General features: G+C 33.6%; 1 protein-coding gene across 1 annotated transcript in view; it reads right to left on the bottom strand.

Annotated features, from left to right (window-relative positions):
- Positions 1-18,579, bottom strand: part of LOC121994987 (midasin-like) — a 62,680-nt gene that overhangs the window by 16,611 nt on the left and 27,490 nt on the right. The window contains exons 39-61 of the mRNA XM_042548853.1: positions 18,350-18,409; positions 17,762-17,938; positions 15,707-15,839; positions 14,806-14,904; positions 14,621-14,721; positions 14,444-14,533; positions 14,295-14,360; positions 14,047-14,211; positions 13,732-13,939; positions 12,736-13,622; positions 11,166-12,653; positions 10,900-11,077; positions 10,763-10,828; positions 10,299-10,381; positions 9,959-10,213; positions 6,831-6,966; positions 6,650-6,735; positions 6,499-6,569; positions 5,279-5,420; positions 5,124-5,210; positions 3,177-3,300; positions 2,859-3,010; positions 11-124 (exon numbers count right to left, since the gene is read on the bottom strand). Coding sequence (XP_042404787.1) covers positions 11-124; positions 2,859-3,010; positions 3,177-3,300; positions 5,124-5,210; positions 5,279-5,420; positions 6,499-6,569; positions 6,650-6,735; positions 6,831-6,966; positions 9,959-10,213; positions 10,299-10,381; positions 10,763-10,828; positions 10,900-11,077; positions 11,166-12,653; positions 12,736-13,622; positions 13,732-13,939; positions 14,047-14,211; positions 14,295-14,360; positions 14,444-14,533; positions 14,621-14,721; positions 14,806-14,904; positions 15,707-15,839; positions 17,762-17,938; positions 18,350-18,409 — 4,968 coding nt within the window. The remainder of the gene's footprint in view (positions 1-10; positions 125-2,858; positions 3,011-3,176; positions 3,301-5,123; positions 5,211-5,278; positions 5,421-6,498; positions 6,570-6,649; positions 6,736-6,830; positions 6,967-9,958; positions 10,214-10,298; positions 10,382-10,762; positions 10,829-10,899; positions 11,078-11,165; positions 12,654-12,735; positions 13,623-13,731; positions 13,940-14,046; positions 14,212-14,294; positions 14,361-14,443; positions 14,534-14,620; positions 14,722-14,805; positions 14,905-15,706; positions 15,840-17,761; positions 17,939-18,349; positions 18,410-18,579) is intronic.

Below are 18,579 nucleotides of genomic sequence, written 5' to 3'. Positions count from 1 at the left end.
AACCAAAGACCTTTGCTCGTAATTGTTTCTCCTCCTCCTTGAGCTTTTGTGATGTAAGTAGTCTCTGATCTTCATTATATAAGACTAAATCCTTTCCAGATAGAAGCTGACATTCTTGGCGAACCTGAACCAAATAATAAAATCATTGGCATATCATAATTAGACAGTCAAAAGTTTTGATAGAATTAATTGTGTACAAAAGCAATTTCTAATACTATAAATTCATCAAACGATATATTACAGTTTATCATCATTAAAACCAAACTTTAAAATATCATTCTGTGTTAGTGTTTTTAATCCCCGAGCAAATGGTATTCCTTTAATTGTATCACTAGTTTATTTACTTTGTAAAAAGACTACAACACTTAGATAATTCAATTGAATTAAAATCTTATAGTAAGCAATGTGTTGAAAGTTGAATTAAGAATGTTTGTATTCATTTGTAATTCAATGTGTTGAGAAGAATTCATAAGTTTGCTCTTGTACTATTTTTCCACTAGTTTACTTTTGATAACTATGACCGATTAGAATTCTGGAGAAACAAAATACAAAAATAACAAAAATTACTTGAATACATATTGACAAATGTGAAGTGTGCTAAAGAAAATTAACCTTTCTATTTTAGCTTTTTCAGTTTTGATTTGGAAGGCCTCCCCTAATCCACGGCCTCCTTCAGGGATGCCGGGACACTGTGTTATAAGCAAAAGAATGTATTTAGAGTATTTTTTGAAGGCTACTGCAATAAGAGATAAGGTTGGCAAATAGTGTAGGAGAATGAGGAGCCATAAGAGAGGTTTTTTAGTTGCAAGAAATTAGCATGGGAAGAAGAGAGAAATGTGGAGAGAAAAGGAAGAAGACAAGGCATAGAAGTGAGGGAAAGAAGGAATTATTTCAAAGTTTATAGTAGTATTACAGAATCAGTAAAAAATATTATTTGAATTTCAAAAATCCCAATTCTATCTTAACAAAAATTCAAAGAAAATGAAAGCAACTTCATTTTCGTTGGCATAAGTAGAATAATCCCATAGATTAATCAAAGGCATGTGTTGACCTATAAAACCATTGATCCTCAAAAAGAAAATCCACTCATTATTGTATTGGATAGAATACTGTGCCATTCTAGGAACAGTTTTGAGCAAAATTTGGAGTGATCTCTAAAATCATGTTCATCTTTATTTGGAGGAACCCCACACTTCAGTAACATTGATTTTTTTCCTCATGGATGAAGGCTAGTGATGCCATTATGGTTAAAGGTGCTCCTTCAGGGGCATTAGGGGCAAGGCTCATCATTCATCAATCTCAAGCAGTGAAGATTCCTGGATTGAGAGGACTTAAAGGGACTAAATAGAAGCTCCCTTGTGGCCCTAGAACATCAGACACTAATTTGCCAGCCCAGTTGCTGCAAATTCTAGACAAAGATACAACAGTCACCAATCTGAAATTGATTTTATACTCAGATGCTCTAAACGCAGACTTTCTTGGGGTGGAAGGGAATCAAATATAAGCACAGACCATGAATCTATGACACTTCTCTCTCTCTTCTCGAGTTAATTTTGGTCCAAAAGAAGGATCAAACTCAATTTGTTTGATCACGAAAGGAGAGGGATGTGTCAGGCCAAAAATTGCACTTGCCTAAAATGTTTAAATAGGAGCAATCCAGATAATTTAAGGTTTCAATGTAAAAACATAACCATTATAACTACCAAGGTTCAAAATCTCCATCCATGGTGTTGATAATGGATTAGAGTTGAAGGAGACGAAGCATAAGAATGAGATATTGTCTATGCCAAGCATAGTTTTAAATCTTGTGGCATGCTAGGCGAAACAGCCGAAACATATCTTTCAATAAATTACCAAAACTCGATACCATATCCTTCCTTTGTTTCATCTCATTCCTCCGTCAACCTCCAATCTGACACCGGGACCATGCATCGGAGTGTCTGGCACAATACTAGAGTAGTATCTTTTTAGTCAATGACTAAAACTACAGCACGATACAATACATTTCGACCATTTTGCAAAGCACAATACGAGATTTCAAACCATGATAACTACACTAATCTAAAAATACAAGATTTCAAAATATGATGAGTGAACTATTTCAGCAGTTACTGGTTGTGTTTAACAAAGCTAAAAACTTAGTTCTCACATCTTTAATTGATTTGAGTAATAACAACAATTGGTGCTGAAGCAAATGAATCAAAAGCATAATGAGGTACTTGGACTAGTTGTATGTCTAATTGCAGCACTGCCATTGGAGCTCACAGGTTGTTGGCTATGAATTGATTTTAAGTCTTGATAAAGTGGTAAGTTCTAGGTGGAGGAGATCATAACACCCTGTGGTTAAGTTCTAGGTGGGGTGCTATGAATTGATATTCTCACGTATATCTGTGGGCTGATGACATGAAACTTAGAAGCTTAAATATTCTTAGACGAATGGACAACTATTAACTTGGATAGTATTTTGGGCCAATGATTAGACCTAGAAAACAAAGCAATCCTCTAAGGCTCTAATTACAAAGAATGTTACTAAAAGTGTACTGTGTCATTTAAAAACTCGATTTAATCAAAAATAATAATTTTAATATGATTTAACACAGAGCACTACAACATAGAGTTCTAAATGCACAGAAATAAATGAATTAACATTAGTAATGATTGTTTCATCCAGAAGACAACTCAGACATTAAATAAATTCCACAGAACCACAGAACTTACATAATAAGTCCACAAAAGTATGGAATGCCAAGAGCATGTCAAATATTGGAAACAGAAACAATACATTTGTCTGATTGAAAAACCTTATGTGCATGTGAAACAATGATCTTATGTGATGACAACCAAAAATGAATTATTACCTTAGTTTCAAGGTCAAATAAAGATATCTTCCGCAGCATATTCGAATGTTTGAATGAAAACTCTAATGCTGGATCAGGACCATCTTGGTTTAGCAGATAAAACCTTAGCATGCCAATATGTAACCATGCACAACCTAGGTTATAAAGATAATCTGCTTGACAATACCACAAGTAAGAAAGATGATGGGGAAGCAAAAAAACATTCAAATCTAATTATTTAGAGAGAAAATCTTTGAAAATAAGAATAACAATAAGGAAATTTAGGAGACAAAAGAACCAAAATTCATTTTTTATTGACAGTTGTTGGCAGATACAGACCACTAGATGGATGCTTCATGTATAATTCTCTTAGAATAGGTTCTACAAGTAGATCCACGACAGAACACAACCCAACATGATTTGAGGAAGAGATTAGTATCTTCAGGTTCAGTATGTCTTCCAGCTGGAGAAACAGAAATAAAAGTCAGAGCTTACAAACAAGTTAGAAATGACAAAACAAGTCACTTATAGGAAATCGCATAATGGAGAATGATTCAAGTTCTCAATGTCTAAGACATGGAATATATGTATCATTTGGTTCACAAAAAAAGAGTTTGTTGTTGAAAAAAAAATCTATTTTGCTTTTTCATTTCTCGTAAAATAGAATAAATATTTAGAATTGCTTTTTTTACACATTTAATTTATTACAGGTGAATGATGTGATAAATATTCATTTTTTTTAATTTTCAATGGTCTTACTTTATTTCTAAATCTGCAAACTGAAAATATAAAATATTCACAAACCAAACAAACATGTAAATAGATTTCTCTTGTCAACAATTTGTGATGCCAACGTCGTGCAATTATTGTTGATAGGAGCTCTCGGCCAGCAGATCAACTCCGGATGAACTTGCTGTGGCTATGGGGAACTAGAATAGCAATTTAAGCACAAAGGGATTCCCACAGATTCTACACACCCTCTGTGCCTCTCTTGTCTAGAGACTATCCTTGTTTTTTCTTATTGTTTTGACTCACTAATCTGACTGAGTCGATATAATGCTTTTTATGGTTACGTGAAACCAACGATTCCATAAGCTCCATTAGTCTAATATAACATTGAATGGGCAACTTGCTCGCTCAAAAAAAATGAATTCTAAAAATAAGGGTTCTCTTGTCAATATCCATCACCAACCGCGCTGCTGCTCTTTGAGCATCAAGAGATGCATTCAACGAAGGACACTTTACCCACAGACCATGCAACAAAAACACAAACTCAAACAACAAATTATCTGATATCACTCAGACTAGGAAGTAAAAAAAAGTACCAAATTTCACCATTTTAATTTCCCTTTTTCTCATTGGCAAACAATTTATTAAAGAAAAAGAGTCGTTCCACAACTAGAATGAAAAGGCATGGTTGTAAAAATAGGTGTATGAATATCAAGGCTCATGAGTATTGATTGTATCAGAAAGGTAGGATGACTCTAATAGTTATTTCATATAAGGTCATAGTTATCACTTATCAACATCAGACACTCAATTCATCACATGATATGCTACGGTTCACAAGTAAAACAATTTAGTTATATATATAAACTGGAAAATAGAAATATATATATATATATATATGACTAATTAGAGGTAAATAAAATCTGATAACAAAGAAATTAAAAACAATATATTAGAAATTAAATTGAAATCATTACCAAAGAAAAGAAAAGGGTGAAAATGTTATATCAAAGTCAACCATGAAATAAAAAAAAAAAGGCAGCCCGGTGTACGAAGCTCCCGCCATGCGGGGTCCCGAGGAAGGATCCATTGTACACAGCCTTACCCTGCTTTTTGCAAGAGACTGTTTCCAGGATTCGAACCCGTGACCTTTTGGTCACATGGCAACAACTTTACCGTTGCGTCAAGGCTCCCCTTCAAAATCAACCGTGAAATAAGAAAAAGAAAAATCAAGATGGACTCAACACAGGATGATAATAACTGCAAATCCATGACATAGAAGCCATGTCAAAGAAAAAAAAAGTGTTTGATTACATTGATCTCGATTTATGATTTGGAAAGTGATTTACAGCTTTAAAGTTTGTGATAGTGATATTTAAGAATGAAATTATCTAAAATATTACTCTTTAAAATCATCTTGGCTCTAAGTTTCATATTATCTGAAATACTTAGACCATAAATTACAATACTTAGTAAATAATAATTTCCAAGAAAGTGTAAGCTCAGCAAATTAAGTGAAGGCAGTATCACTATAACTCCAAAACAAAAATTACTTACCGTAGAATTTCCAAAAGCTGAGCACAGGAAGGATCTGATCTTGCAAAATACATCTTCAGTAAAATATTTATAATGCACAAATATGATCTGCAGCCATAATGAGAGATTAAAGGACCATCACATATAGAAAGAACAACAATGGCCAAAACAAATACCTGCTTGAAAAGAGAATCAGCAGCTGAGTGAAGAAACCAAACTATTTCTCCTTGTGACAGTGTTGCTTGCCAAAGATTACGAGAAGTAGTGCTAAGTTTCAAACATTGGATGTCATAATCTACTATAGAGAAATTGCTTTGCCTGTAGAAAACAAAGTTTTAAAAGTACGTGTTAAGGCCATGTTTCATGTGTGTGTGTGTGCCTGCATGTAATCAAATAACAAAGTAAAATCTTGGTCAGATCCATTCCAGTCTGATACCATCCTCAAACATATCATACCAAATTTAACAGTGTTTCAGTTGCTAGGATCATGATTATACACTTATTCTGTAAATTTTATCAAAATTAAGTCCTAAAATTTGTTCCTCGAGATATAAAAACAAAACAATAAACAGACTAGGACCAATGCTCTTGAAATTTGAGTCATCACTGGTTATACCCGTTCAGAAAATTATCAGACCAACCAATAGGAATGCTGTATCAGATGTTTCTGTTATACACAATTTAATTTTGATGTAACAGATAATTATTTCTTGGGCAACTAAGTTTTATAATTGATTAAAACTGTAAAGATAATTTGATGTCCGTGCAGTTTAGATCACTAAGTGAGTGAATAGAAGATAATTTAGCAGTGTTATATATAGCAGGTAGTTGACCTATTCAAAATCGAGATGTTAATGCATGTTAGTACGACAGAAAATCGAATAGTGCTTGTTCTAAAGGAGAAAAGCATTCAACCAAATAGAAAGGAACCAGAATAGCCTCGGGCATTCTTACATGTAATGTAGAAAAGAGACCGAAATTATTTTTATTTTGTCATTTCCTTCTATTACTTTCCAAGTAAAGGAGGCTTAAATATCATAAAATTTTAAAGAATGATATTCTTTGCTGTTGGTATGGGTACTCAACTACACTTCAATCCTTAAAACTAATACTGTTCTGTTAAAACAAACTAATGCTTGGTAAGGTTTGATCAATCTACAATCACCGGACAAACTGTAAAAGGCTACTATTCTATTTTGTTAAATCCTTGATCAGAATATTATCCTTCTACAGTTGTATCAGGCAAAGCAAAACCGGAAATCATTACCTATCATTTTACTGACTCAGGTAAATGAATTTGCTCAGCAAAATGCATAAAGAAAGGAAAATACCATATGATTGCTAAATTATAAAAGAAAAAATAGCAATTTATTAAAAAAATAATAGATAATCTTACAAGATCTTGTCTATTATGGCAGTTCTTGATGGAAGCACGAAGCATATTTCCTCGAAATCTAGTTTCATCATCTGCTTGCAAGTATAACAAGCCATTAAACGGAATCGGAGAAATAAAATAACAAAGCAAACCATGAAACTTATATTAGTACCAGGTTTGTTTTTGAGCATAGACCCCAAAGGAAACTATGAAATTTGAACCACATGTCAATAACCGTCATGGAGAGTTCTGCATTAACTGCCAAAAAAATACCATAATCAGACAACATGAAATGGAAACATCAGGGTTGCATCTAGGACAATTTAATCAAAGTATTAGGAACGTTGGGAAACCTGAATCAAAAGTTTTCCATGCATCAAGAATCCATAAAATTGTTTGATGTGATGTGAAATCCATTGGAGGCCTAGATGAGAAATTTAAGGCGTATTCGACTGAATGTACTAGAGAATCTGACAAGTTGAGTAAACCCTTGGTTGCAGGCAGAAGAAAATTTCAAATAATTAGTGGAGAAAATAAATATGCATTTAGTAAAATCAGTGATTAATTCATTAAGGAAAGAAATATGAGCTTCAATGACAAACAGCATCTTATTTGAAAATTTAGCATCCTGATTTAGATTGTGACAAAAATTAAAAAATTGCATTGCGCAACTAATTCCCCATGGTATCTGATGCTTAAAAATGAGTTCTAGAACAATTTTAATCAAAACAAACATATAGGTAAAAATAGACAGCCTCTTTAACCTTTAAAAAGATTGAATGGTGTATGAACTTTGAAACTTATGAATAAAGTAATTTAATTGAATCTAGACATATTTGAAGCCATGTCCTTCCAATGACAAATTTAGCTAAAGAATACATGACAAAGTGCGTCAATGAAAAAAAACAAAGCTACCAAATATCAACGTTCTACATGTAATTTAAACAATGAGTAAAGAATAATTGTGAGCCACAATTTTCTTTTCTTCCAAAGGGAAACATAGCCATCTGATATACCAAAATTGCAACAAGATAAAGGAATCACAGACTAATAGCTAATAAAGCCAGACATTTATTAACTAGGTAGACTCACGTTGTAGATTCAGATATTTAAGAGAACTGGACTAGCATAACTGAATTTTTATTCCTAGAATCTATCAGCCATCTTTGAACACACCAAAACCATCTTCATAGATTATCCAGCTACACTAAATTCTTTACCTATATGGCACTTCTTTTTTATCTCTCCTGGCAACCCTAGACAGTCATCTCCCTACTCTGATCCATAAGGTAACTATTTATTTATCCCTGAAGAAACTTCCATAGCATCTTATGCATGTAGATTCAATAACAAGGAAGGTCCATCAGAAATCCAGAGAGTATTTTTTTTCATTGGATATGGTAAAGACGAATTGGCAATAGATTTTAGGATGATTAAAATAAAAATCATCAGAAGCAGAAAAGCGACATTGTATTCAATGAAAAGGTCAAATATAAAGATGTTAACGAATCTCAAAGTGTAGAAAAGTAAGCAAATCCAGGTCGACAGATTGAGTTGATAAAAAAAAGGGCAGCCCAGTGCACGAAGCTCCCGCCATGCGGAGTCCCGGGGAAGGATCCATTGTACGCAGCCTTACCTTGCAAAAAAGAGACTGTTTACAGGATTCGAACCCGTGACCTTTTGGTCACATGGCAACAACTTTACCGTTGCGACAGATTGAGTTGATGAGATCTCAAAAAAGAATGTATAGGAAAGAGCTCAAGAAGACTCAAACTGGGATAGAATCAGACAACTGACGAGAACTTAGTGAGAATCCAGGGCCCCTCAAAGGTACTCTGTATCACAGTATTATTCGCTATCAACTGAAGCAGGTGAACCGGATAGCTATTCTGAAGCATTGTAGGGTCTACAAAGCAAGGCTTAAATATGAGGACTGATCTATGTGCAAAACAGGTAATGCAGAGCAAATGAGTGAACAAATTTGGAAGGAACATGATGGCAATAATGATACAAAGCAAGGCTGGTTGTCCAACAGAAAGAGGTATAAGTTTCAAGAAATATCTCCCGTTGTTAAACTAACACCCGTCAGATTGTTGTTGAGCATGGAGGTTAAATAGGATTTTCACTCCTTCTAGTTAGATGTCAAAAGTGCATCACTTCACAGAGATTTAAAAATACATCAAGGGGTTCTCAATTTACAAGGAAGATCTAGTCATAAAATAAAGATCTATATAGTTTGAAACAAGCCCCGCATCCTAGTTCAAAAGCTTAGATGACTTCATGGATAAAAAGGTTTTACTAGATGCAATCATCATTGTTACGTTAAAATACTCAAATATTATTATATTATAGTACCTAGTGTAATAGATAAAATTTTCATTACAAGAGGAAGCGTCCAATAAATCCATAGGTTAAAATTGCAATTGTCAAAGGAGTTCACAATGAAGAACTTGGTTATGAAAAGAAAATTAAGGATTACCAGCAGGAACAACATTGTCACAAGAATCATACATTGAAAAGGCAATGATAAGGTTTAACACGCTTGAATAAAAATCAGTCTCAACTCCTTTGAAAAGTCACTATAGGTTTTCAAAAAAGCAACCACCCAAAACAGATAAAGACTTAGAACATATCTAGATAGGAAGATTTCTTTTCATGATTCATCATCAATTCAGTCTAATGTTCACAAAGAGATGGAACACTAAATGAAAGATGGAAGAGAAGAGGAGATACGCCAACCCTAAAAACAATAGTAGTAAAACAGGAGTGATGCAAGAGTCAGAGCAACCAAGTTGTATCTATATCATGTACATATAACTTCATGTTCAATTGTGTCAATCTAAGTCCAACTTTCAATGCTTAACCAAATATATTTATATATGCGGAAATCAATTCAATATGGATATTGGAAAATTATTAGAAGATGCTACAACTAATGTTGTCATTCAATGCACCGCACTCATTTTGGTATTAGGAAAAATATTTCCATGAGCCGAGATTCTTTTTATTTTTTCCAGTACACGTTGCACTAATTTTAAGTTTATCCATTTTATAACTATTATAGATTTATATTTGAGATATACAAGGGTTATAAGATTAAAACTTATTCAGTTAATCACAGAACCCTGTAAAGCATGTCGAAAGAATTCAAGTGTTGATACAGCGGTACTGAAACTGTACAGTTTTGGCTGAAGATAAAAGCTCTAATATAGAACAATACTTTAAACCTTGTCATGATTCATTTGTGATACTTTTGGCATTTAAATACATCACGAAAGAAGCAATCATTCGCATATAAACAAAATATAGTGTGGAACTATGAAAATCAAAGCTTGACTATTGTAGAACAATTTAAATACATAAAGGCTTCTGATGCTGATGGCATAATTCACTACAGAGGGATGATTCTGCTTTAACATTCCAGTTGCAGATTGAGATGAAATTTGAGAACATAGATACAAAATGAAGTATTGTAACCAACCTCATGAAGTTCAGAAGTATCCGCCAGCATGCATTTTGAGAATTTGGAGAGCAACTCTAAATCAAATAAAAAGCTTGTTACATCACACAAAGAAACAGTTAACAACCACTCTTCAAAATCTGATTGCTGACATAAATCCTCTAAGCAAAATGTACAACAAGAAGCAGTAGAGCATTTGAGAGCTGCAATGGTTGTTGTAGAACTAAAGGTCAATTCAAGATTTCTCTTTTTATGTTCAAACTGTCCTGTGAGCCCCTGAACAAAAAAAAAATGATAAAACTGTAAAATTTATTTAATAATAAAATAATATTTAATTCAGTAAAACACTGCTAGTAAATACCTGATATAGTTCATCAATCTTGGAAAGGATGTTGATGTCATCCTGAACACCCTTCGTTGCCAGATATGATGACATGCAAAGAGCTGAAATGGGAATTAAGATATAACTACATGATTAATCTCTTTAAACAAATGAAGATGATGCAGTTCAAAATAATAACATTCGCATCTAGGATATCCTTGATTGCTAAACCCACTTGAAAAGGTTAAACATAATGAGAAACTTTTTTTATCAAAGCAAATTCACAACCAGTTGTTAAATACAGAAACATGCTAGTTGGACTACTAACTAAAACTAGTTAATAACTAAAAGATAATAGGTAATCAAAAAACGGCACTGATGTGCCAATTGGCATAGCAACTTCAGGAAGGTACTTCAAACAACAAAATAACAAAAAAAAAAATAGTAAATTCAAACACTGTTAAAAAAAATGACTTCAAAAAAAAAAGAAAAGTTAGCAGCACCTTTTAGAGCCAATTGCTTCAGTTCCAAATCAGATGATAGAATAATGTTGATCATATGCTTATCATCTGCAAAATCAAATGCAAATTATCCCTATTACTATGTCTTCCAAAAAAATTAATCGACCAACACAACATACCATCAAAACCGTTGTTTGTTAACCTAGCCTTCAGCCAGACCTCATCACAAAAAGTAAAAAGTTGTTGCATCTTATCATACACATCACTAGATGCTGGAAAAAATGGATGGCCTCCATAAAGCCATAGTGCATGTTTTTCAATGTCAAAATCCCAAATTGGCATATTATTCATTTCAACCTATCAATAAACATGACAAAAATTATAATTTAATATTGACCTTGAAAATCATGGACTAAATATGAAACCATGCATTAATATCACATACCAGAACAGCATCTACACATTCAGGGAAATGAGGCCTCAATTTTGTTATTTCTCTTCTCAGGAAGCTCCATGTTATTGATAACAAATCATGATTAGATGAGAAAACATTTTGCCAAAACAGCATGTGATACTCAATAAGCTCAGTGTATATCTGCTGAACTTCATGTGACTCCAAGATATGTTCAAGTGCTTCTTTCTCCAAACGTCCCAAAAAGTTCAATACAGGCAACACAGGGTACTGCAAACTCTCACATTGGCTTAAAGAATCTGATTCCATATTCCACTGCCTATATGTAAGGCTAAGCAATCTTACAGAATCGGCAGCACTGCACAGACTTTTTTGGCAATCCTTCAGCATTTCATGAGAAGCCAAATTCACCACCTCATGAGAAAGCACTGGAAGAGGCCTCGATCTAACATCAATCTTATGATAAGATATCACATCCTTCCAGTACTTGCAAATACATTTCCAAATAGAATGATTTGTTTCACTCTGAAAAATGTTCAAGATAGAATTAAAATATTGACAATATTGTTGCACCTGAGACCCGTACCATTTGAATAGTAAGGCATACAAGGAAGTATCACTTTCCATAGCCTGCTCAATTGACCAGTTTGCAGCAAAGAAAAGCATATTGTTGATAAGAGTCAAGTCAAATTGATTGATACTAATTTGAGCCCCAAGATTTGTCTCATTAACACAATCCGGAAATAAGAATTGACGGAGCATATTCATAGGTATGATCGATGGGTGAATTTTCTGACTTTGAATTGCTGTAACCATTTCATGTGTTTGGAATTCACAGGATGCAGATTGAAATAATAAAAATTCCAAAAACAAACAGCTCTCTCTTGTAGATGTCTCTCTTGAGTACCATTTTGCACATCTTAATGTGAGAGGAGATGGCCAACCCTTAGGCAAGTGCAAAGAAGGCCCTAGTATTTCATTTGACACAAACCAATTAGTATCTGACAAATAAGAAAATTTCGCTTTCATAACTGCATCTACTCCCTCATCATCCCCAAAAGATGACAAATAAGTGTGCTCCCAACTAAGCTGGAGGCTCCATTTGGGTTGATTGCCCATCAAAAGTAGCTGCTGGAATAGTTGAACCCAGCGTGACAGCTCACGAAGAGTGATGCGGATACCTAGGCGTGACCCCTCCTTTGTAAGGTACATATGTGCTTCAGTCATTGCAGAAACCAACTTGTTGTAAGGAATGCCAGACAAAATTAAGAACCTTTTGACATCTTCTCTATCACTCTCCAGATGTACTTCTTTAGGCAGCCAAATTTGATTCATCATGAATATTTCAACTCCTCTGTTGCGCATGGCTCTAGAGACTTCACCATGCTTTGGATCAACAGTGATGAACATTCGGAAATTAGGATGGGCTTGTAATACCATTGGTTTACCATCAAGTAGCCCACATTCGTTAATTATGATTGAGCCATTTGGCTCAAACAAAGAATTGATCCTGTCAAGAACCTGAAAGGAAAATGGAGAACCATATGGGAAAAGATAAGTATAAATAAATTAAAAGAATTGCAAATGATGCATTGAAACGAACCGTGGGATTGCAAAGATTTGCATTCTCAAGAACAACCCAGTCTCCATTTTGTATTGCCTTAATCAAATGACCAGAAACCCATTCAAAATTCGCTGATGAATTCAAAGATGTATTTTTCTTAATGCCAGAAGTAATTGTCCATAATTTCTTCAAGTCATCTTTTGACCAAGAAACAGATAGCTTGTCATTGACATGGTGAAGAAGTTCAATAATCTCAATCAATAGATGGAGGCAATCACAATATCCTTGTTTTGGAATAGGTGGAACTAATGAGGTCGACAAAGAATAATTTTTGTTTCTAGAAGCAAGGAATGAGAACCACTTAGAAATTAGATCTTTCCTCTGATTTATTAAAGCTTTCCAATCTTCCTCCAATTTTAGACTAACATACTCATCAATGTAATGTTCAACCTGTGTGATGACATCTTTATAATTTCGAAAAGAATTATACTGCTCAAAAGATCCAAGTAAATCTGTGACATCAGTTCCAGGAGAAAGATTCAACTCGTGTAATGTATTTCCAGTAAGATGAGCAAGCAAACGTACAAGGGATGTTTTCCTAGATGAATATGGCCCAACCAAGATGCACAGCCATTGCTGTTGAACACAGTGGAGGCCAACTTCTAAGCTATGAAGCAGTCCTGGTAGAATATTTAGCTGGCTTTTCAGTAATTTAGAAGGTTGGAAATAATTTCTTTTGACACAAGCACTTCCAATAATCAGATAATCACGATTGACATGCACTTTAGGAAACTGAGAAACAGATGGCTTGAGCTCAAACACCTCCTCATAAAGCTTCAGAACTTCATGACGATCAGCTACAGTTCGCATCCTTGGAAGATATACAATATTCAAGAAGCTGTCCATATAGACTTTATTTCGGTTACCTAATAGTTGGATCATCAATTTCACATCATTAGCAAGAAAAGTAAGACAGCCCAATATCATGGATTGTAATTTATCTTATGAAAAGTAAGTTTGAAGAAGGGTATGCACCTTCTATAATTTGGCAAGATCGGATAACATCACGCAGATTGAACTCCCACGGAGAACCTTCCTGACCATACTTCTGATGAATCATAGTATCCTCAAAGAGTCGCTTATTGAAACAAATAAGGTTTGAAAGAACTGTTTCGGGAATTGATGGATATTGTGATCGGCAGATGAAAAGATAATCATTAGCATCTAACTCGTCAACATAAACCTGTAAAGGATTTGGTTCGTCAAAGTAAGAATAATTTTTTATGGGAAAAATAAATATAGTGATGTTGACATACGACATACTGAAATGGCATATTTAACGAATACTACCTTTGTGAAGCGATTCAGGAATGATCTAGGGAGACTTTTCCTGCCACCACCCTGATGTGAAGGATTCTGGCATGCAAAAATCCTAAATGAAGGAGGGCATTTGAAAGTCAAACCCAGCTCAGGTATGAAGACTTCTGCACGATGGTCTAAAATGGCATTTAAACCCTGTGATCCAACAATTTTAATCAAGAAATAAAAAGAAATAATATACCCAATAGAAGATAAATGGAATGTCGTATAGAAAATACTTCTAACACAGATTGAGGAGCAAGATTAAGTTCATCCAACAAAACCCAGCTACCGTCCTTCAGAGCCTGTAAAAGTGTAGGCCTTACTAAGTAAAATATTGACAATAGTACATATTAAAAGGGATAAAGTTCAAGAAGTTTATCCCAACCTTTAGAAGAATACCATCAGACCAAGAAAATTCCATGCCATTGTCCTTCTGAGTAGGCAAGTCTGAGCCAAGGAGATCCATCATATCAGTCTGCATCAAGATAATATGCAACAAGATAAGACAGTACATCCTTCCTACCCATGATAAAAATTCCAACAATAAAACTATTCATTTAACCTGCTCAGAAAGGTTGATTCGCACCACAGAGTGTCCAGAATATTCAGCCAATGCAACAACTAAACTAGTCTTTCCAACTCCAGGACTACCTTCCAACAGCACTGGTAAACATCACTGTCAGTTAGATTTCATGCCAAGAAATGTAATAAAATGTAACGTTTTTAACACATCCATATGCTACGGACCAGGCTTTGAAAGTTGCATTGCACGTAAAACCCGTAGAACGTTCCTACTAGTAGTAGGTGCTAGGAACTCAAACCCTTCATTCTTGCATCCATATTTCCCTAAAATGAGAAATGGCAGTATAAAGGTGAAACCATCATGGAATTTACAATTCAAATTATCAAAAATATTTCATGCTACAAACACTAATTTGGCAATCTTGATCGTGAACTCAAGGTTAACTTTGATGCAAAAAAGAAAATTAGGCCTATAAGTTTTTGGATTTGCTAAAAATTGGTTTTGGATAATTGTTTTAATTTTGGTTCAGCACCTTAAAGTTTGCAGAAGAGGTATTGCTTAGCTTTTGATCTATAAAATTTGCCTTTAATTAATCTGTGGGAGATTTTTTCTTTGTGGCATAGTTATCTTGATATACCAATTTCGTTCCAACTTCAAAATCAACTCATGAGTTGACCAAAATCAAATATTTCTACAAGCTAAATGAGCATTTGATATTGTTCTCAGTGAGGAGAAAGAGTTCTTAGTTGGATTGTCAAAGATCAACTTATGAGTTGACCAAAATCAAAGGTTATTCCACCCAAGGTTCAAAATCTCGAGCCATGCCTAAGTTTTAATTTTTATTGGAACCATACTATTTCGTTGACGTACCAACGTTTCAATGCATGGTGCCAGTGATGAATTGGAGGTTAAACAAGAAGAAGATGAAACATGGGAAGGAGACATTGTTTGTGCCAAGAGGTATTGAGTGTCAGTAATCTACTGGAACAATACATTTCGACTGTTTCGTTCGGTACGGTATGAGATTTCAAGCTACGATTCCACTAATAAGTATCAAGAAAAGAAAAAAAATCAATTACAGTGGAAAACTAAAAGTCAGAATGCAAATAACACAACTATAGTTACCTTTAGAAATGCAGAAAGGTTCGATACCAAACTGCTCTTCTGTGACAATCATATTGCAAGTCATTGCATCATCACCCCAGCCATAGCTTTCCAGTTTAGTCCATTGCAAGGGGAATAAAGTGCTGTTACACACCTATCATAACAAAAGCAAAGAACCAAGTTACAGATATTGCTTGCATAAACCGGTATAAAGATTACAAAACTTCCAATTCATCAGGAAGCAGAAGAACGCACATAAAATTCCCCTGATCCACAAACATTGACAAGAAGAATTTGATAAGGAAATTATGCTCTACCTCAAAGATGACAAGAAATAAATTAAGTGCACAGCACATAGTAGTATAAATATTAGCTCAAAGAGAGCATATTAAATTAACAATCACCAAGCCATCTCAACTATTTCAGGTCAGCTACATGGATTTTATTCTCCATTAAACACAATGCAAACAATACAAGGTTATAGTAATACTAACACCAATTTATTTAATGTTTTTGTTGTTCACCTTCTAACCCTTACACCTTTAACTAATATCAGCTCCTCATCTAGAATCCATTATTTTCTATGTTTTTGTTTTCCTAACTAACTATCCAAAAGTGTGATTGTTTCAACTTTGAATCGCTCTTATATAATTGTTCTTTTAGCCTAAAGTGTAATAATCACACAAGGCCGGGAGTCCTCCTAATTACAATCACCTGCACTTTTACATTACATTTCATATAGTCTAATTATAGTTCAAGTAAACTTAAAATCTTGAGTTAGGTCACATCAATTACATCAATTTAGCTATAATATACAAGGATGCAGCATTCAAAGCAACATTTCTACAATACAGGTAGTCAGAATTATAAATGTTCAACCACCAATCAAAAATATATTACAAGGGGAAAAAAAGCAACTATTGCAGAGTTAGGTTCTAACTCAGATAAACATTAGCATGTCAAGTTATTGCACAAATAAGCAAAACCTAAATAATATGCAGAGAATTTTACAATGCAAGAGTTGAAAAATAAATTTGACAAGGTCAATATTGCAACGTCATCCATGCAAACAGGGAAGTCATTTTCTAACCTTCGTCAAAGAGACGACAGAGAAACCTTAGGATACCACCAAAATTACTCAAACAAATTGAACTGTTTTTCTCAATGTTTGATTTGTTTAGTTAAAAAGAATACTAAGCCCGAGCTTTATCAAACTAATCTCAATATATATATATATATATATATATATATATATATATTCAAGCATATGCTTACTTATGAGCTTATTGAACATTTTATAAAGTTATTAAAAATAATATATTTAAGTTCATTGATTTCGTTTGTTAGCTGAGTTGATTATGAGTTCTTTAAACGCTAATATTACAGGTAACAAGAAACTGATAAGGAAATGTTTAAAAGCATAACATTATTGTGTATAGATAATAGACAATTGAATCTAATATTAGATCATAAATGAAATTCTTAATCTATCTAGTAATGGAAAATTTTAAAATATAAGGGTGTGTTTGGTTTGCACATTTTCTATTTTTATTTTCTGGAAAACGCGCGTTTTCTAGAAAATAGAAAATGACTTTAAGACGTTCTCTATTTTTTTAGAAAATATTATCTATTTTTTTAGAAAACAGACATAAAAAATGCAAACCAAACACCATTTTTCAGAAACGCGCGTTTTTCAGAAAATGAAAATAAAAAACGCACAAACCAAACGCACCCTAAGTTGCTTAGAGTAAATGAGAGTCAATACTGCACGTGATGAGATTATCAGCATAGTTTTTTAAAGAAACGTTTGCTGTTACTAAAGAGTAAATGAGAGTCAATATTTTTCTTTCAGATTATTATCATTAGCACTGTAAGGCACATGATGAGACTACCCCAAGGGTTAGAACCTCAATAAGAGTGGTTCACATAAGCAAATACTAACTTAACGCGTCAAATAAAAAGATACAATTAATGCAATCTAGCATGAGCTAGATGGTAAATAAGCAAATCAGACTAAAAGAATAGAACATGCAAAAACCAAATCTGCATTTAAGCAGTAGAAAGATGTGCAGTCACCTTCAATTCTTCAACAAGAAAAGACAGAGCATGCTCTCTCACTTTTTTAGAATCATGTTTCGAGATAGATGTCCCTGCAAAGCATAAAATTTGAAAAGAAATAATACAGAATCCAGTATTATGTGAAATCCAGGCAACAGGATGCAAACATATTATACAAAGTAGAATATATGTCATCTGCATAAGCAACCAGAGTTATTTCATATTTGAAAGCCATAGATAAGCAAATTAAACTATAGCATAAGCTTTCCTTGAATAAACTTGCCAATATACTTAATAGTTGATATAACTTTCAGGAACTGAACTGTTTTTCCAATAGTACTTAAAGAAGACGGCCTAACAAGTATGAAAATGTCAGATAAAATAAATGCAACCAAACAGCTTTAGTAGCTAATCAAACTCAAAAGAATTATTCGATTGCTTAGTTGACATGGAAAGTCATTTGTTAACAGCCAACAAACTTGATTTTACCAAAATGGTATGGAGTCACTAAGTTTGGGCAATATTGAAGCTAACTTAGAGCAGTTGGGCGAATCATCTACATAAGGATGGCAATTGGTGAATCCCCACATATATTACTACACAAACAGAATAAAGAATCCGCCTAACAGAACCAGACCCAATTTTCTCTATGTTCCTATTCTCAACCTGAATATGAAAAATAAATAATTAAATAAAGAATAAGTATTTGTTTACTATTTTAATATTTAATTGATATTCTAATTAATTAAATAAATAAATAGTTAATTTATATAATTATTATATATAAAATAGTATTTTGTATTAATTTATATAAATATGATTATTTAATTTGGATA

Source organism: Zingiber officinale, chromosome 6A, assembly GCF_018446385.1.
Source record: "Zingiber officinale cultivar Zhangliang chromosome 6A, Zo_v1.1, whole genome shotgun sequence".
Classification (NCBI taxonomy): Eukaryota; Viridiplantae; Streptophyta; class Magnoliopsida; order Zingiberales; family Zingiberaceae; genus Zingiber; species Zingiber officinale.
Note: the sequence above shows the minus strand (reverse complement) of the source record. Positions and strands in the feature narration are given on the sequence as shown.